This window comes from Eurosta solidaginis, chromosome 1 (genome assembly GCF_040869045.1).
Source record: "Eurosta solidaginis isolate ZX-2024a chromosome 1, ASM4086904v1, whole genome shotgun sequence".
In the NCBI taxonomy this organism is placed as follows: domain Eukaryota; kingdom Metazoa; phylum Arthropoda; class Insecta; order Diptera; family Tephritidae; genus Eurosta; species Eurosta solidaginis.
In genome coordinates, this window is record NC_090319.1 from 136,040,148 (window position 1) to 136,061,544 (window position 21,397).

Here is a 21,397-nt window from a genome sequence, read left to right on the forward strand (position 1 = left end):
AAGCCGTTCGTTTGCAAATATTAATTTTGCCGGGCGAAATATAATAAATAGTGGTCTGAAAATAATAAAGTGGTCTGAGATTCCTAAAAGCGGTCTTAAAATAAGCCGTGCAAAACTTCACTTGAATTGGATAACTCTGCTACGTTGCATTTGAAAACTTTTAAAACCGTATGCGTTCAGCGCACATCGGTTTAAATAAAACAAGTAAGGAAGGCTAAGTTCGGGTGTAACCGAACATTACATACTCAGCTGAGAGCTTTGGAGACAATATAAGGGAAAATCACCATTTAGCAAAATGAACCTATGGTAACAATGGAATGTGTTTGTATGACATGGGTTTCAAATGGAAGGTATTAAAGAGTATTTTAAAAGGGAGTGGGCCATAGTTCTATAGGTGGACGCCATTTCGGTATATCACCTTAAGGTGGACCAGGGGTCACTCTAGAAAGTGTTTGTACGATATGGGTATCAAACGAAAGGTGTTAATGGGTATTTTAAAAGGGAGTAGGCCTTAGTGCTATAGGGGGACGCCTTTTCGAGATATCGCCATAAAGGTGGAGCAGGGGTGACTAGAATGCGTTTGTACGATATGGGTATCAAATGAAAGGTGTTAATAATTATTTAAAACGTAGTGGGCCTTAGTTCTATAGGTTGACGCCTTTTCGAGATATCGCCATAAGGGTGGACCAGGGGTGACTCTAGAATGTGTTTGTACGATATGGGTATCAAATGAGAGGTGTTAATGACTATTTTAAAAGGGAGTGGGCCTTAGTTCTATAGGTGGACGCCTTTTCGAGATATCGCCATAAAGGTGGTATTCCTGCCAAGATTCCAAGGGCTTTTGATTTCGTCCTGCAGAACTTTTTCATTTTCTTCTACTTAATATGATAGATGTCACACCCATTTTGCAAAAGTTTTTTCCATATATAGGAATGCTTGTGAAGGTTTTAAACCTGCAAATGCTAATGTCATCATTCTTTGGAATGAGTTCGTTGCTACTTTAGGGCCATACGGTAGTCTTTAAAAACGATAAGTACCTACCATTATCTGCTGTAAAGGATGCGATATCTCTTGACTGTTCGCTGAGTTGAATCTGGTGAAATCCAGACATTAAATCTAAGCATGAAAAATATTTAGCTCTTCCTAACTGATCTAGTATGTCATCAATTCTTGGTAAAGGGAATTTATCTGCGGTAAATTTTGTATTCACTTGTCTGTAATCTACAACCATTCTCCATCTTTTTTCTTGTTTATTCGGTAGTAATTTTTGCGGTACTAATAAAATTGGACTATTGAATTCTGAAACTGAAGGTTCTATTATGTCATCTTTAACTAATTTGTTTACTAGTTTATTAATTCCACTCTTATGAACTTCTGGTATTCTATAATTTTTTACGTAGACTGGGTTATTGTCTTTAGGGGGACTCATGAAAGCATATAAACTTATAAGGTGTAAAATTATATCCATTTACACACGCTGTTATATGAACGCACCTAATAATACTCTTGATAAACTTGATTGTTTATCAGCTGTATTACTGCCGAACAAAATTTTTTTGATTGTTATACAAATTAAAAAATGCCAAGACTAAGTGAAAAATCAAAACTAAAATGCATTTACTTGCTGATGTTGGAGATTTCTGATGAAAATGCCTGCTGTAATGTCTGCAAGGTTGCATTCCTTTGAGTTTACCGCGTTTACACAATGAAATGTGCGCGTAACTTTATACAAATTGTGTAAATGATTTTTCGTACAAAATTTGACAGCTCGTTTACGCACTAGATAAATTTATACGTTTACACACTTTATAAGGCATTTATACGGTTACATGAGTCCCCCTTTTCATATGAAGTTTTTGTTTGTAAAAATTATTAGCGGTAATTGGTTCTGTTTCCAATGAAAAAATTTCAATGAATTCCGCACATAATGCATTAAGTGTTTATTTGCAAATTTTGGAAAATTTTTATTTATAAATAAAAAATAAATGTAAGGCGCGATAACCTCCGAAGAGATCTAAGGCCGGGCTTCTCTTCCAATTTGCGTCGTGCTCCTCTTGATTTTCCCTACAAATTGGCCGTACGGGACCTACATATTTTATGCCGACTCCGAACGGCATCTGCAAGGCAGGTGAGTTTTCACTGAGAGCTTTTAATGGCAGAAATACACTCGGAGCGCTTGCCAGACACTGCCGAGGGGCGACCACGCTTAGACAAATTTTCTTCTAATTGAAAAACCTTATTTCTAAAATTATGATGTTGCTTTGCCCGGGGTTTGAACCCAGGGCATACGGTGTGGTAGGCGGAGCACGCTACCATCACACCACGGTGGCCGCCATTTTTATTTAATCTTTCTAATTTTTCCTTATTGTTGGCCTCATTTTCGAGTTTTCATTTTTAACTATTGTGTAATCATTCAAATTTTCTGTACGTATATTAAAATCTTGAAGTGTTGCATTTTTATCTGTTGTGTTTATAATTCTAAGGAATGTTTGTTGTGAATTTGCTAGTGTGTTTGCAATAAAAATACCTTCAGACAATTCTTGTTGTGGAATTAGTAAATCTGAATTGTTATTTTCTATGTGAATTTGTCGAACTACTTCTGATCATGCGGGAATTGAAATACTATTAATTCTTGGTTTGTTAGTCATCTGAATTATTATGTTTTCTGGGTAGTCATATGGTATTAGTATTAGAGTGTCACCTTCTGTTTGATAATCTAAAATGCAATTATATTTTTTAATGAAATTTAATCCCAATATTCCATCGCATGGGATTGGGAAATTGTCTTCTACTACGTGAAATTTGTGTATAATTAGTAGGTAATCATCTTTTAAGTCCGCCTTAACCGTGCCAATAGTGCTTGTTATCCCTTGACCAATTCCTCTTACATCTGTTTTTTGAGAATTCTTTATCGTGACATTACTGTCACTTTGACCCTTTTTTATTATTAAAACATCCGCTCCCGTATCGATTAGGAGGGTTGATATGGAATCATTGAGAGTTGTTTTGGAAGATATGTAGCTATTAAGGTGTAAATTGAAAATATATAATTTTTTGTTTATTGAGGTGGAGTTTGTTGGTTTTCCTGCTGTGTAACATTTCGGACATTTCTGGTGTTATTACGGGTATTTCTTCGCGATCCGAAATTTCGACCAGATCTTTGGTTATTTTGTCTGTTATTATTATTATTGTTATAGGTATTGAAAGAACATTTATAATTTCCTCTATAATTATTGTTTTGGTAGCTCCTGCGGAAGTTACCTCGGAAATTGGAATTTTGTTGATCACCTGATTCACCCTTAAATGCTGTTTTTAATTTTTGTTTTATTGCCTCAATTGAGCTTTCAGTGCTTATTAGGTTTCTGGCTGTTCCTTTCAGCTTGGTTTTTATCATCGAAACCGCTACAGCTCCATGGGTATCCTTAATTTGTTCTAAGATATCCAAAGCATACAAAAAGCTATTCAAGTTTTCAGGTTTACCATCGAATTCTGGCAAAACTGATAAAGCAGTCTTTAAAAATTCGACTATTGTTTGCGAAATTTTGTTGCTTTCAGTTTGTAAGGTTTTATTAAAAATTTCAATTTTTGGGGTTTCCCAAGTTGGTTGAGTTTCAGGTAATAAGCTAGCAAAATCAATTTCTATCTCACCTTCAAATGACGTTGGGACTAATGCCTCAGTGTTATATCTACTTAATATAGCAGTGTATGCTGTATTCGTAACGCGCAGCACTCTTTATATATATATGGTAGCGTAATAAATATATGCAACATCCAATTTGGCTCGTGCCATGTTTGTTCGCGCATATTCATAATCGTTTTAGTATGTACTTGTCAGTAATGTATTCAGTATACATATGTATATGTAGGCGTCTCAGATTGTTGCATCAGTCAAGTTGGTTTATGCTATCTCTATTGGCGTACATTCTTATTCCCGTTAGTATATAGTGTCATATACTGCATTCGTAATTCACAATGTTCCTTATATATATACGTTGGCGTCAGATTTTTGCATCGTCCAATTCGGCTCGCGTCTAGTCTGTTTGCGCAAACCTCGTCGCATTAGTACGTAAATATCATTTTAAACAACCCTTGTTTATGTATTTGCACATATGCGTCTCGGTCCCACGTACATATACTTACATAAATCGCTTAGCTCTACTGCGTAAAATATAGATCACACATGTACATATATATATATATATGCATACGTACGAATAAACAAGAATGTAAACAAGTGTTCGTATTTCCAAGCTTGAGTTCGTTCTAAATATGTAAATCGTGAGTTGTCATACACAGATAAGCATTTATACATATAAAAACATACACACACCATAAAATTTAAATAAAGATAAGACAAAATAGCCGTGTTTTTTAACACGCGCGTATACGTCTCGTTTGCGCGTGTTAAAAAACGCCTATCTTCGCTTAGATAATGCTTAGGAGACCCATCTAGCGGCTGTGGTAAAACAACTAGCTACAGCAACAGGGTGTACCGAAAAGCGGAGACGCAACGCTCTGATGGCCATAGGGTATAACATATAGCTGAATCAGTTGCGATGAATTGTGGACACACATATAATACATAGAATTAGTGTACAGGGTGAAACAAAGACACATATTTCAGTTACATCTGAGTATAATGCGTATTGAAATTTAGTAGGACAAAATTTATGCGCAGCAATTTCAGAGGTGTATTTATAGTTTGTCTCTTAGCAGTCAATATAAAGTTTAAGCGTAAACGGATATACGCGTGTTAAAAAACGCCTATCTTCGCTTAGATAATGCTTAGGAGACCCATCTAGCGGCTGTGGTAAAACAACTAGCTACAGCAACAGGGTGTACCGAAAAGCGGAGACGCAACGCTCTGATGGCCATAGGGTATAACATATAGCTGAATCAGTTGCGATGAATTGTGGACACACATATAATACATAGAATTAGTGTACAGGGTGAAACAAAGACACATATTTCAGTTACATCTGAGTATAATGCGTATTGAAATTTAGTAGGACAAAATTTATGCGCAGCAATTTCAGAGGTGTATTTATAGTTTGTCTCTTAGCAGTCAATATAAAGTTTAAGCGTAAACGGATATACGCGTGTTAAAAAACACGGCTAATATGTATCACCGCTTCAGCGGAACAAGAAAACTTTTGCAAAAGACATTATAAATGTACCCGTCGAGCACTCAACAACGTTGTAGTTTTACTCAGCATTCGATAGTATACTAATGAGGATACTAATTTATCTCTAACATCGGAAAAAATTTGTTGTGCTTCTAGTTGATGGCTGGCAGTTAATTTGCTATTCACTTCTTGTATAGCTTTGCCTATATTATTCAATGACTGCAATATCGTCGTGAGGTGTTTTAAAATGGTTATTCTTTGTATGCTTATATTTTTATTAATACCCTTATAAGCTTTTTCTGCTACAATTTTTTCTTCCTGTAGTGTGTTGAGAATAGTTTCCCATTTGCCCATGGAGGTAAAAAATATATTTTTTTTTTGGGTTTACATTTTGTCTAGATCATCTGCTCGGCTCATGTATTTTTTCTTTAAAAATTTATTGAGTTGAGTATAATTTTAGAAATAAGTTGACGCAAGTGCAGACCGTCAAAATTATCAACAAGATTTTGATAAAGTCTAATGCCTCACTATGGTCAATTACTTGAATGGAATTAATTACGTTTCCATTTGGTTCTTCTACTTTGGATTCTTTGCCTCCCATTTTGAAATAATAATTGTTAAATTTTTTTTTTTTATATATTTATTCATGTTCTGTAAGGTTAAACATTATCAGCATGCGTCTGGTTTCCTCGATTCTAGTAGTAGGATTAATGACATCCTCCATATTTGGTTCCCTAGTCATACCAATATCTTTCCAAAAGCTTTTAGCCATTGTAACTCCTTTTCTAAATCTTTTTTTCTATTTTATTCTCGAGCGTAGTGATTGGGTTTTTGTTCGGCATTATAATTTAAAAAATGTTTCCTTTAAAAAAAAATTCTTTTATACTTCTTTTAATTCCCAAATTTTATTTTTTAGACGTATCCTTTCCTCTGTGTTTGTTGTCAAATTAAATTCTTCATACAATATGGCTACAGCCTTTCTTATGTTAAATTTTTTCCTCCTCTTTTTCTTTTATTTTTAGTGGGTTTCGGAATCTTTGGTTCCTCGATTTTTTGTTGTTTTATTCTACGCCTATATTCTTCTATGCTAATTGCCTTAGGGTCTTGTTTAATTATTTCTGCTTCTTTTTGTTTTTCTAATTTATTTACTTCTTCCTCAATTGATTTACAACAATTTTTTTTATTTATGAATAATGTGTCAAATTCTTTTTGATTATTGATTTCGTTCGTTGAAAAAGTTAGTGTGAGAAGAAAAAAGAATTCTTAATTTTATTATCAAAAATCTACTTTTTGCCCGTAAACTGGGTTGCCAAATGCTTTTAAAATAAACTACCTAAATAATTACATACATAATCTGCTATCTCCGTTTGTCTTCTTGATGTGTGTTTGCAGCCTAAGGTCTATTCCATGTCTTCTTGATGTGTGTCTGCATCCCAAGGTCATGTGTTCATAATAATCTGCTATCTTCTTGATGTGTGTCTCTTTATCGGTAATTCCTCGAAATTTTTTTTTTTTTTGTTATATCGCCGTAATTTTGATATTTTGTCCTGTTTCAAATTTTGCAGGATCCTTTTTTTCCAAAAAAATTTACATAAGTCTGCCTATATTTCAAGCAGCAGACGAGGGAAGCTGCCTACTTAATTCAGCAGTTCTAAAGGATAATAAGGAAATGGCAGGATCGCCATGTAATGTTTGCGGATAAGAGAAAATCGAAATATAGGTTGCAGTGCCCAGTTAGCGGCACCAGATAGAGTTTACTACCAATTGAAACGGCAGCAGGCTGAATTCTCCCCTTTATTCAAAAGTTGTTTTCTTTTATACAAAATTTCTATGAGCTAAAATACTTACTTACACTAATACTTATAAACTAAGTATAACACACATATACATTCAATTCAGTTCCCTGGGAACTACATTCTAAGCATAATTAAAATTGGCTGTGGAATGTCAACGCAAGCATAAATGAATCATGTTAATAATTTGTCTACAGGGAAAGGCTTGTCGCGGGCAAGGTCTAAACAGTGGCATACCAAGGCCCAGGTTACCATATGATGCACGGTGTACAAAATATATGTTTGTACAAATGAATGAATGTGTCAATAGAATCTCATGCCGTACCAAAGCGAGCGAAAATATACGTATGTACAACTGTATGAATATGTATGTCAGAGTCAATATATTTTAAGACATTCCAAAACGGGTTGAAATATATTTTTGTACAAATGAATGAATAACATAATGAGTGAATGCTACAATGGAGCCTGTATAAAGCACGCCGTTCAACGAGTTGCCAGAATGTGACATTTTTGATGCGTTTTAAGACGACTCGCACTTTTGTGGTTTCGCTGTCGGGTTTTATGACAGCATGATGGGGTAAATAAAATGATAGATATTTACTATCTTTAATTATCCCTTGTTGGGAGGCGGGTTCCATGTGATCCATGGTTAAATATTCATTAAGGACTTCAAAATATTTGTCTCTTAATTCGGGTTTTCTTTCGAGGGTTCTTTAGGGGTTAAGGGGTTTTTTACGTGATTGTATATTTTGGTACCAGTGGGTAAGAAAATGAAATGTTTGCCGTTTCGGTTTTAGGATATTGGTTACATACGAGGGTCCGGATATTTAGATCGGAGGGGTTTTTAGATTTGTGGTCCGTACTTTAGACGGAGGGAATATATATATGGGGGTATATATATTGGGAAACAAGATTACTTACTCTGACATTTTCTTTGTTTTTATTTGTGTTACTTGTGGGTTGTTTGTGTTGTCTTTTAGCCTTTGTCGTTACGTTTTGATGCTTTCCTTGTTGTGTTGTAATGTTGATGCCGTTTTGATGTATGGTTGTTTGTTTGTTTTTCAATTGGGGTTTTCCAAATAAAATTGTTTTCTTTTTTAATTTTTGTTTTGTTTCCAAAAACCTTTCTCCTTTTATTTGAGTTTTCCCGTTTTTCGCAACTTTTCTTGCTCTTCTTTTTGTATTTTTTTTTTTTTTTTTTTTTTTTTTTGAAATCTAGCACGTTTTTTTAGGCTTTATCTCAAAAAATTTTCTTTTTTCTATTGTGCACTTATATATTTTTAATATGTTTTATTTTGTTTGTACAAAACTTAATTTGTGGTTAAAAATTTTTTTTGATTCTTTGTAAAATAATTTTTTTTTTTTTTTGTCACCACCCTACCCATGCTTTGCTTTTATACCTTTCATAAACATGAAATGGTATATTAACTTTGGTTCGATGTTTGTAACGTTGAGAAATACAGAAGATATACTCACCGTTAAGTATACCGAATTGATCAGGGCGACGAACTGAGTTGATATAGCCATGTCCGTCTGTCGGTCCGTCCGTCTGTCTGTTTGAACGCAAACTAGTCCCTCAAATTTTTAGATATCTCAATAAAATTGGGCACAAGGATGTATTTTTGTATTATATTAGACATTTGTCTCATCCGGTAGGATCGGACCACTATAACATATATTTCCCATACAACCGATCGTTCAGATAAGACGATTTGGTCATTCCTGCCGCAATTTAGAAAGTATAAACGTGAAACTCGGTAATATATATTCTCATATACCATAGAACATATCCTGAAAAAATCACTTTGATCGGAGCTATATATAGTTATATCCCATACAACCGATCGTTCAGATAGAAAAATGTTTGGCCATTTCTCCCTTCATTTATAAAGTATAAAAGTTAAACTCGGTGATATATATTTTAATATATCATAGAAGATTTTCTGAAAAAATCACTTTGCTCGGAGCTATATATAGTATATATCCCATACAACCGATCGTTCAGATAGAAAGATTTTTGGCAATTTCTCCCTTAATTTCCAATAAAAAAACGTTAAACTTGGTGATATTTATTCTAATATATCATATACATACGTGTATCTATGTATGTATTTATGTATTTTTCTTTTTGTTTTTTATTCTGACACTTTCATTTTTTATAAATTAAATATTCCATGTTCACATTTGTGTTGTAGTTGTATGTAAAACAATTTTTTATATTTTATTTTTTTTTTATAAATTTTTTTGATTTCTCTATTTATTTATTTATTTGTTTCACACCTTAATGTTTTTTTTTTTTTGTGCATAAAACTTTATTTTTTGTTAAGAAGTTTTAATTGCGTTTTGTTTTTTCTTTAACGTGTTTTCGTTCTTTATGTATTTATGTATGTGCACTCTTTTTTGTAAATTTTTTTTTAACAATTTTGTTTATTTACTTAAGCTCTTTTATTGTCGCCGTACCGAGCGCGCATTATATATATATATTTTTTTTTTTTTGTTTTTTGTTTTTGGGTCGCTGGTTGCCTTTTTAGCACCAAAGGACCATGTATATCAGACTGGGTCGATTTATTAACCTATATCGCGCCATCGATTTTTCGATAGGATTTGGACTCAGGAAAAAAAGTTCCACTACGCATACCCAAAAAATAATTTTTGACCATGCAAAATTTCAACGATTTTTTCGATTTTTATGCATTTTTTCATTTTCAAGGCTCCAAATCATTTTTTATGTATTTTTGTTTTCGTTTCAATTGGCAAATGCAAAATTGGTAAATGCAGTTTTTTGAAAAAAAATTTTTTATGGAGATTTAGAAGAATTTTGGTCGAAAAATCGATTTTTTTTTTGCAAGCTCAAAAATTATTTTTAAAGTTCTTTTTTTTTGTAATTTTTCAGTTTTTCGAGATTTTTCGAATTTCGCCCTTTTTTTGTCATAAAAAAGTTCAATCAATTCTGCAATCATCCCCACTAATCCCGGAGTGGGCCGAGATTTTTTTTGTATTTAATTGAAAAAAAAACTTTAAAATTTTTTTTGTATTTTTTCCGAAAATTACATTTAAAAACATATTAAAAAAAAATGATCCCAAACGGTCAATTTTTGAAAAAGTTATAGCATTTTGAAAACAAAAACGGTGTTTTTTTAAAAATTCATATCTTTTTTTGAGTTGGATGAAAAAATTTGAAAAAATTCTGAAAAACGTCTTTGGTAAGCTAGAAAAAGAAGAAAAACTTTCCACCAATTCTAAAGGGGTCGGTTTCAAAATTGGTCGAAATGGGATGGAATACCCCATATAAATCTGCACTAACACAGCACTGTGCACTATCCAAAGAAAAAATGTAACGCGGGAATTTAATGTTGAACTATTATTTTCGTTATTTTGTTCAATACGTATATAGGAATAAAAAATTGATTTAAAATAATAAAATTGCGCGACGGCGGGCGGGCGGTAAACAATACGGCGAACGATTGCGATTCGGGCGAAGCGTAAAGGCTGGTAGTTGTAAATAAACTGAATTAGCTTATGCGCGGTGGTGGTCGGCAAGCACAGCTGAGCTGCACTTGCGCTTGGCCGCACTGGCCGGGTGTTGCCAGACGGAGCGGGGCGGACTTAGTCCGAAAATTGGATCATGTCTTCAACAGTCAACGGCCTCTTTCACACCATTGATCGTTCTTAAATTTGCAGTATAGATATTGCTATTTTTCGGTTTAAAGCGTAGCAAACGTGAACTTATTAAAGACACATTAGAACCAGAATCGTAAATCCCATATATTTCAACGATTCCGTTTAATAATAATTTAACTTTGATCAATGGTGGAACTACAAGTTTTTTGGATCCATATTATTCAATTCCCATTCCAATTCATTATTATTAACACTTTTTATACTTTTTTCACTGTCTTTGTTTTTAAACCAACACGCCGATTCGGTATGATATCGTGTAACCCTATTTTCTTTTTCACTGATTTTACAGGGATTCTTTTTCTCAATTTTTTCTTTCGAATAAGAAGTTGGCACGTTCTTTCTATCAACAACTACTAGGTGTTTAAGTTTTCTTATCTCACTATAAAGTTCTTCTGTAATATTTACTTTTTCTCTATCTATTCTGTCTGCGACATAATTCGGCAACCCTTCTGCAATAAGATCAATTAATGTCTCTGTGTCAATCGACTTTCTTATTTCTAATAAAATACTTTGTTTTATATAATCTAAAAGATTGCATATCTGCTTAAAGCCCATCCGTTATTTGCATACGTAACATAAAAGTTTTATTTCCATTTATCCCATTCAGAAGTTAGCGAGAATTTAATAAGCATAGAGATGTACCAATCTAAGCATGTTTTTTCTATGAACAATCTGAGTATCTCAATTTTCTCCTGGTTTTTTTGTATATATTAAATCGCTCACACTCACTTTCAAATATATTGATCCACTGGTTGGCATTTGAGATTTTAGCTGCAAATTTTTCTAATACAAATTTTTCCGAAACTTTCTTTAGATTAGGTTGTTCACATTTTTTATTGTTTTCACTAAGTCCATCTAAAGCTTTCGAAAGCGACTCCTCTGAATTACCTGCAGTGGGGTTTGTAGGTGTGATCTCTTCTAGGAAATAATCTTTGAATTGCATATTTCCATCACGGTCCATATAAACGCCAGCTAATTCGCCCGTTATATTGATCCATACTTTTCTTGATGAGTGTCTTTGTTTCCATAAGTAGGTGTTTCTATTATTTGTTTGTGTAAACTTGTCGCCTGCAATTCTGTTGGTATTATAAAAGTTTTATCTTCAGTTGTGGATAGTGAGATTATGGCGATTATATTTGGTTTTCCGTCCTCGCTAGATTTAACCACAAATTCGAACTTAGCTTCTCCATATTTATCCTATTAGCGAAAACGTCGTTTTGTAATGTGTGTATAATTTCTATCCACCAAACAGCAAAAATATACAAACTTAATTGGGTTTCTCTATGAAAGAGTGTTTTATATTATTCATGTTCCATTTTAATTACAATAATATTCTTAATTAATTTACCTGTACAAGAGAAACGAGATTTTAAGCTTATAATTTGTCTTAAATTGATAATTTTTGCTCTACGGTTATGCGCTTAACTTTTACAGTTCTTCCGTTTCTGTCTATCTTCTTCGTTTCCCTTTACAAGTGTCAGTTGAACTGCTATAATGTACAATGGAGTAATGATTGGACATAACTAAAAATAAAAAATAACTAGGTGATTAAGTAGTAGGTAAATAGAGTTTAGTAATAAGTAGAATTAAGTAATACGTAATTTACAAGTAAATAATGCAGTATTCGAATCGTTTTCAAAAATGTTTGATTAACACTATTGAGCAAGTGATTTAGGTAATCGAACAGCAATTTAATGGATCACTTGAGTCTATTTACTTCTGTGAACGTTTTTTTTTTTTTTTCAAACATTCACCACTTGTATGAATTCCTAATGCTTCATAACGACACTCTTGTGAACTGCTTAATTAAAAATCAAATACAAATTCAACATAAGAACAAAATTGATATGATTCCTTGGCGAAATTTTATAAAATTTTTAAATAAATCTTAAATTTTTAATTGTTTTCTTATTTATCTCACAATACTTTTTCTCTTCATTTAATCACACTTTCCACTAATAGGTTCATATATCTAAAGAATATTTGCAATTGGAGCCAATCGGTTTAGTGTTCGTGTTCTTCTTTGCACTTATTTTAATCATTCAGTTTACAGCTATGTTGTTTCATCGGTTTGGAACAATGTCGCATATTCTGGCATCCACAGAGCTGAACTTTTGCAAGAAAAAATCGGAGGACACTTCACAGGATGCGCTCATAGATAAAGTGCTGAATTTTTTTTTAAATGTCTTTACTTTAATTAATTCGTTTTGTACACTTGCAGCATGCCGTAGAGATCGTTAAGAATCTTCAACGACTACAAGGCATAGACGGTGACTACGATAATGATTCTGGAAGTGGTCCTGATCGCATTGCCCGTCGTCGCACAATTCAAAATTTGGAAAAAGCACGACAGCCGCGGCGGCAAATAGGTACTTTAGATGTAGCCTTCAAGAAACGCTTCCTTAAATTAACAGCAGATGAAAATAATCCAGGTAAAATAAAGAAACATACATAAGCAAATGTTCATGGCGGAACCATGCAAGGTGGCGGCGGCATACATATGTACACACAAAAATACACATTTCACATAATCTGTTTTTGTAATGTCAAATCAAATGAAAAAGCTAGTAGTCAAATACTCTCTCAACGCAACCAGTATTGTTCCGCTGTAGTAATGCTGTAGTTAATTTGGAATTTTAATTTTATCCAGCCACTCCAATATTGACCCGCCGCTTGACAATGCGAGCCGCAACTATAAGAGCATTGGAAGTGCGTAAAAACTCTGTTTTGGCAGAGCGACGGAAATCAGCTATGCAAACATTAGGCGCAAAGAATGAATACGGTATTACAGCGGCAGCAACGGTAAGATGTTCATCTATTTGTGGGTGGTGGAGTAGAAAGCAATTTTCAGCGAAACGCAAAACCAACCAAACGACTAATTATAGTGGGGGCCATTTGCCTTCTCAAACATAATAACAACAAAAAGACAACAGCTAAATATATCTTACCAATGTAATTACAAGGAACTAAATAATAGTTTCGAATTATGGTAAACCTGAGAAAGTTTATATACATATGCATGCATTCTACTTTTAGGGCTTAGAAAAATACTTCGTTCGTCAGTATTGTGTTTCGGCTTGATATTTACACCTTTTATAAAATTCACTAGCACGACATTGTATTTATGAAAAGAGGGCACACGTGGTTGTTAATATATGTATTTTATTCACAATTAACTTTTGACAATATAAACAAAGTTATTGAAATGAATTTAATTAAATATTTAAAAATAAGAACTACGCGACGGCGGACGGGCGGTAATTTAAAACGATGCGGCACAAGCGGGTACGGTGCGTGTGAGTGGGTAGTTTGAGATAAACTGATTACACTGGTTTACAGCCAAAATGCACCAGAGACGCCACTACTAAATTCCTATGTAAAATCACTCCCTGATTCTGAAAATCAAGGCTATTTGTAATTCTATGGTAACGTTTTTGAGATACTTACGAATTACCGTTATTTCAAAAAAACAAAAAAAATTGGGTCCACTTAATCATATATATCTCAAGAACGAATTGAGCAATTCCAAAACGGTTTGAAGCTTTTAAAAGGTAATAAAATGTTCCATAAACTATGCATACAACACTTTTTGCTAGGCCCTGCAGTTTAAAATCATTACGGATTTTTTCAATTTTTTTTGTAAAAATATAAAAAAATTGGTAATTTGCGAGGAAGGATCTCGAAAACTTTTTATTTTTTTGCAGATTTTTTCCCTTCTTTCTAAGCTCTGTTTTATTACAAAAAAAAACAAGCTTTCATTCAACAAAATCGATAAACTAATACAAAAGTTATAAGCATTCAGATAAATATATCCATATAGTAAAACTTAAGTACTCTACAAATAATAGCATATGTACATAAGTATGATTCTGTCTTAACTCTATGATCTTATTTTATAATTGAAAAAGTTATGTGGCTTGTTTTGACGCTTATTTAGATTAGGTCTTATGAGAAACCAACAGTAGTCGCCCATCATAGCGACATCCCAGAATCCTTGGTACCGAATTTCAATCATTTTCATTTGCATTTCGCCATGCTCGTCACTTTCGTCGCCAAGGTTTTGCGGGAAAAAATTTAAATTGGAGTGTAAAAAATGAATTTTTAAAGACATATCTACTCCTGAAAAAAATAAAAGAGTATTTTAGATAAATACATAAGTGACACATTAGTATATCATTTTCTTAGGCTGGATTTATCTTTCAAATCAGAACAAATTTTGTGTGTACATTTTTCTCGTTCTTGTTTGTTGGGAACTGGAAGATGAATTCAGATTAAGGGATATATATTCTCATGTCAATTTAAAAATTTTCATATAAATTTTTTGTTTATCGGGCAGATAGGTTTTAAAGTTAACTGATGCTTTTTTTCTTTTCCTTGTGTTTTTCAAAAAAAAAAATTCCAAAAAAATTTTCTTTTCTTTTTTTCAATTAATTTTTTCTTTTTCTCAATAAAATTTGCTTCTTTCCTTCTTCACCCTAATGCGTTTTTCGTTGTAAAAATTTTCAAATATTTAAAAATTTGTTTCCTCAAACTTTTCTTTCTCCTTTTCAATTTTTACCCACTCTTTTCTTTGCACAAAACTTAATTGTGGTTAATAAAAAAAAATATTCTTTGTGAAATAGTTTTTTGTTGTCACCACTCTAACATGTTTTTTTGTGTAAAAATTTTCTAATATTTAAATTTTTTTCCTACTTTCAACTTTTCGTTTTCCTTTACACACGCAAACAAATGGAGTGTTGTTCTAATACTTTTCGGAGTAATATTCAAACTTAGTTTGGTGTACTTTCGAATTTAGCTCCAAAATAGTGCACACAAAAAAATAAAGTGTGGTTCTAAGACTTTTCGGAGTAAATTTCAAACTAATTTTGGGGCACTTTCGAATTTAGCACCAAAATAGTGCATACAAAAATATAAAGTGTGATTATAACATTTTTCGGAGTAATATTCCAGCACCAAAATAGTGCAATGTGAAAAAGTTATGTATTATTGTACAGTATTACACTTTTCGGAGTAATATTTAACCTAATTTTGGAGACAACGCTGTTGCTCGTTTTATTGAGTAATGACAGATGTATAGAGCAACCCGCAGTGGTGTGTGGAAGCGTGATTCGCTTTTCTAATCGAACGTCCTGGGTTCAAATTCCGGCCGAAGCAACTACAAATAATCTTTTTTTTATTATTATTTAAATTCTATTTTAGGAATATCTCTTTTTCAACACTTCTCGGGGACGAAATTCACACTATATTAGTTTTTAAATAGAACAACACCACAAAGCGCGCTTTTGACACCAACATTTGCTTGTGTACACCTTACTGTTTGATTTATGATGTATTTATTTATTTATTTTGTTTTTTTTTTTTTTTTTTGATTAAGCATCGTCTTTTTCTTTTTAACTTTTTTATAAATTAAGTATTTTTCCGCAAGATTTTATTTTCCCTTTCTTCCTTCTTTTCTTTCGTATTTCAGATCTTGTGTTCACTTTTGTGTTGTATTTTTTTTTTTTTTATTAAATTTTTTTTATTTCTCAATTTTTGATTCAACACCGTAATGTTTCACTGGTTTTATGTATGTATCAATTTTTTGATATCTATTAAGTTAAATTTTTTTCAAAACAATTTTTTTGTTAACCACTTTTATCGTTTTGTGTCCGTACCAAACCGCGTTTTATTTGTATTTATGCAAAAATAATTTTTTGTTAGATTTTTAACTTTTAATTTTTGATCGCTGGTGCTCTTTGGCCCTGAAAGGACCATATATAAAAATCACTAGCACAGCATTTTATTTGTGAAAAGAGTGCACACGGGGTTATGTTAATACATATATATATATATTCCATTCACAATTAAACTTTTGAAAATATGAACAAAGTTATTGAAATGAATTTAATTAAATGTTTATAAATAAAAACTGCTCGACGGTGGGCGGGCGGTAATTTAAAACGATCCGGACACGAGCGGGCACGGTGCGTGTGAGTGGGCGGTTGCTAATTTGTCTATTTGTTTCTTATTTGCTCAATATAGGGTGTGTTCGAGCTGCAGTCCAGCACTATTACTTTTTATGGCAGAACATAACGTTCTTCAGCAAAATTTGAGCAGAAAATAGAAAACTCAAAAGTGACTCCGGTTGTTATGTCCGCAGCATTTATTTGGTTCAAAGTCACACCAAATAATAGCCAAAGCCATAATAATTTACATGGGCCATTAATGGTTTCTCTCAGGCATGCTTAACCAACGAAACGATATCATTTCGTTACGATAATCAACGTTAATAAACGAAACAAAGTCATTTCGTTTCGTTTATTAACGTTAAGAACGTCAAATTAACGTTAATTTGACGTTTTTGACGTTAATAAACGAAACGAAATGACTTTGTTTCGTTTGTGAACGTTGATTATCGTAACGAAATGATATCGTTTCGTTGGTTAAGCATGCCTGGTTTCTCTGATTCAAAAGCTGAACCACCGGCCTTACCGTCATCAGCTCAGTGTCATCATTGCCCGCAGCTCCTATAACACCAAACTCGTGTCTGATACAGAAAAATCGTTTCACTCAATATCGCAAGTAAAATAAATGTACTACGCACTCAATACTGATCAGCGTCAAAAATTCGCTTGGAGTCAATGCGTCAATGAGCTACCATTGAGCTGGCATCGGCATTGGCGCTGACGCTATGCAATTTACATCACTAAAAATGCGCGAATGCCTAGGCTTATGACTTTTTAAACCAGATGATGAAAACGAAGCAGGGGCAAAACGTATGGTGAATTCCTCCCTGAGCAAAGCTCACAGAGTATATTAATTTCGTTCGCATAATAGTACCCCGTAACGGCATAAACTAATCGAGATAGATATAGACTTCTATATATCAAAATGATCTGGGCGAAAAAGGAAATTTATTTAGCCATGTCCGTCCGTCCGTCCGTATATCCGTTAACACGATAGCTTGAGTAAATTTTGAGGTATCTTAATGAAATTTGGTATGTAAGTTCCTGGGCACTCATCTCAGATCGCTATTTAAAATGAAAGAAATCGGACTATAACCACGCCCACTTTTTCTATATCTAAAAGCCGAAAAAGTGCGACAATTCATTACCAAAGACGGATAAAGCGATGAAACTTGGTAGGTGGATTGACCCTATGACGCAGAATAGAAAATTAGTAAAATTTTGGAAAATGGGCGTGGCACCGCCCACTTTTAAAAGAAGGTAATTTAAAAGTTTTGCGAGCTGTAATTTGGCAGTCGTTGAAAATATCATGATGAAATTTGGCAGGAACGTTACTACTATTACTATATGTGTTTTTAATAAAAATTAGCAAAATCGGATGACGAACACGCCCACTTAAAAAAAAAATTTTAAGTAAAATTTTAACAAAGAATTTATTATCTTTACAGTATATAAGCAAATTATGACAAATTCAAATCCAGTAAAGATATGGTGCAACAAAATACAAAAATAAAAGAAAATTTCAAAATAGGCGTGGCCCTTTTTCATTTAATTTGTCTAGAATATTTCAATGCCATAAGTCGAACAAAAATTTGCACATCCTTGTGAAATTTGGTAAGGGAATAGCTTCTATGACGATAACTCTTTTCTGTGAAAATGGACGAAATAGGTTAAAGCCACGCCCAGTTTTTATACACAGTCGATCGTCTGTCCTTCCGCTCGGCCGTTAACACGATAACTTGAGCAAAAATAGATATATCTTTACTAAACGTAGTTCACATACTTATCTGAACTCACTTTTTCTTGGTATTAAAAAAATCAAAGAAAGTAAATCGGGCAAAGGCTGTTGGAATGAATGGGCCAAACAAATCAAAACCGAAGGTACCCGCGAGAAAAACACTGGCATTGATAAACCCTAATGGATGCACTAAAACGAAGGAAAAAATGTCCCAGAAAGAATGCAAGGGTGGTTCCAAGCCAGAGCGCACTATTGTTGTAACGTCGGAACGATACTGACGGTCCAGGATAATGAGTAGTAGGATGAAACACATTTACGACAAGGACAATAATTCGGAAGGTTTCTTGGAGGCAGATTTGGTACTGCTATGCAACCCTCACCGGCGGAAAGGTGTTCCATCCGAATTTTGGTGCAGTTGGGAAGGCCCGTACAAAGTTGTGAATAGGATCGGTGATACCATCTACCGCATACAAACCATTGGGAAACCACGAAATAAAAGGGATAGAGATTTGTCTGATCGGGAAAATCACGCTTAGGTGGAGGGCAGTATGACGAATTTTCACATCACTAAGTCAAACTAGCATCCCTAATCCGATACTAAGCAGCCATGTACGTAAACAAATCAATCATCATTTACACATGTACATACAAGGCAGTAGAGAGATACCATCATCCGAAGTAGTACTCACATATACACACGTATATGGCTATGCGAGAGACTATAAACTACAAATATACATATACGTATATGGCTGGTAATCAAGCATGAAATTCGCGAAGTTACTAGACCTTAGGAGAAACAACTGGACGAGGCAACAGAGAGTAAAAAAGCAGCGAAATCTGAGTAGGCAAAAATCAGTTTGATTTAAACACCCTATCAGTTGCGTAGTGAAGTATAATTGTGAAGTATAATTATACTACTCTCAAAGTAATCTAATAAAAACCATTGTGCATTACTGAATATTGGAGTTATTTATTCAACAATTTAGCGATTCGAACGTTTGCAGAAGGTGTAAAATAAGCGGAGTTTCCCTAAATTCGTTACAATATTAAAATATTTACAGAAAAACCCAAGGTGGATAATTTTGCTGTGGTGAAAGTTACCTACTAGAATTTTGTGGAGCTTGCTTCACACTATTTTTCTCGCATGCAACATCTCTACTTGTAAATTGTCTCTGATGTTTGCATATTATTTATAACAGCGACTTCGACAGTGGTATTAGCAGCAGAAACGATTGTAGTGTTAGCTGTCGACGGCAAAAGCAAACTTTGAGTATTTGTACCAACAGAAATATCAATATCCATATGAGCAAGCTTGGGTCGATTGACATTGTTAGGTTTTTTTGAACCAACACTTGACTTTGACGTTTTTGAGTTAGCACCAACAGCAGCAATATCACCATCAACAGCAGCAGTAGCTGGTTGTGGTGAGAATTTAGCATTTCTCGTTGAGGCACTAGCAGAATTTTCACTGCCTTTGACCATCGAGCGAGAAACAATGGTGTTTTTATTGTTATTTGCTTTTACATTAGACAAACAATTTTGAAACTCATGCAAGCTTATGGAGACGTAAGTATATATTTATTTATTTATTTGGATTACAATAGACACAATGCGGTCGACTACTAAGATATATATTAACATAAATTAATGTTACAATTAAAAATAATTAAATACAAATGTATATATTAAATTCAACCATACATATGAAAGAAAGTACAAAATATCAGGCCAGACGTGAAAGTATTGAATTATGCAACGCGGAAAACGAACATTCAAAGCTGATAATGTTATACAAGTTGTTGTAGTGCGGACGCCAGTTACGCAGTGGATTTTATTTTGGCAAAATTTTGCCGGCAAAGTGATAAATGAAAACGCGCAAAGTGCCTGGACATTCTAGAAAGAACAGCAAAATTTAGTCGACTAACAAGATAAGAGAAGTCAATCTCGCCCATAATGAGCTTATGAATGAACATTACTCCGAGTAAAGTTCTTCGATTTTCTAAAGTTGGCAGATTAATGAGGAGAGGCCTATTTCTATATAGTGGCAAACTCACACTTGAATCCCAGTAAAGACAACGTAGTGCAAATATAATGAATTGCTTCTGTACCGACTCAATACGCTTTATAAAGTTTTGATACCCTGGGCACCAGACACACGAACAATACTCTAAGAGTGGTCGTACCAACGATGTGTAGAGGGTCATAGTCAGATACGGATCATTAAACTCCTTAGCCCATCGCTTCACGAAACCCACTATACCCTTGCTTTGCTTACCATTGATGAAATATGCGTATTAAAAGTCAGTTTTGGATCAAAAAGAACGCCTAGATAACTTACAACAGATATACGCTCCAAAGGCGTGCTGTTTAACTTATGCGATATCAAACTTGGCTTCACTCGGTGAAAAACACAAACCGGAAGAACGTTTGCGCCTAAATGTAGGCAACGAAATTGTTGAATGATCTTGAGAGGTGGTAAAAATTTCAGGTCAAGATAAATATATAAGTTTCTCATTAATACCACCAGACTCACCCAGACTGTTCCAAAAATATAGAACTGTTCCCATTCCTAAGGCCAGACTGCTGACAGACTGCAACAAAAGTATGGAGTGTTTAGGGTGAGACATGCTCCGAGTTTTGCATACAAAATATGATCCAAAACATACATAAACATACTACTTCCGTTACTTTTTACAGTGTTTGTAAATGACTTACCACAAACTCCCATACATTCCCGAACTCTTATGTATGCGGATGATGTTAAACTATGCTACTCATACTTGCCTTCGGAGTCTTCCCGCGTGAAGTTTCTTCGGGCAGACTTGGACTCATTTCAATGCTGGTGTATTGCAAATTTACTAGCTTTGAACTGCTCGAAGTGTAAACTAAAGACATTTCACCGAGTGAAGCCAAGTTTGATATCGTACACGTTAAACAGCACGCCTTTGGAGCGTATATCTGTTGTAAGTGATCTAGGCGTTCTTATTGATCCCGCAACGGGTATAATCGGTTTCGTGAAGCGATGGGCTAAGGAGTTTAATGATCCGTATCTAACTAAGACCCTCTACTCATCGTTGGTGACCAATCTTAGAGTATTGTTCGTGTGTC

The 21,397-nt window shown here is 33.9% G+C and overlaps 1 protein-coding gene across 3 annotated transcripts in view; it reads left to right on the top strand.

The window, feature by feature from the left end:
- The window catches only part of kkv (hyaluronan synthase-like protein kkv), an 885,043-nt gene that overhangs the window by 731,386 nt on the left and 132,260 nt on the right, over positions 1-21,397 (top strand). For 2 of the 3 annotated variants that reach the window (XM_067759855.1, XM_067759856.1), the window contains exons 8-10: positions 12,566-12,766; positions 12,825-13,035; positions 13,254-13,405. The exons of the other annotated variant lie outside the window; for it this stretch is intronic. In XM_067759855.1, the coding sequence (XP_067615956.1) occupies positions 12,566-12,766; positions 12,825-13,035; positions 13,254-13,405 (564 nt within the window). The remainder of the gene's footprint in view (positions 1-12,565; positions 12,767-12,824; positions 13,036-13,253; positions 13,406-21,397) is intronic. 3 annotated transcript variants of the gene reach the window in all.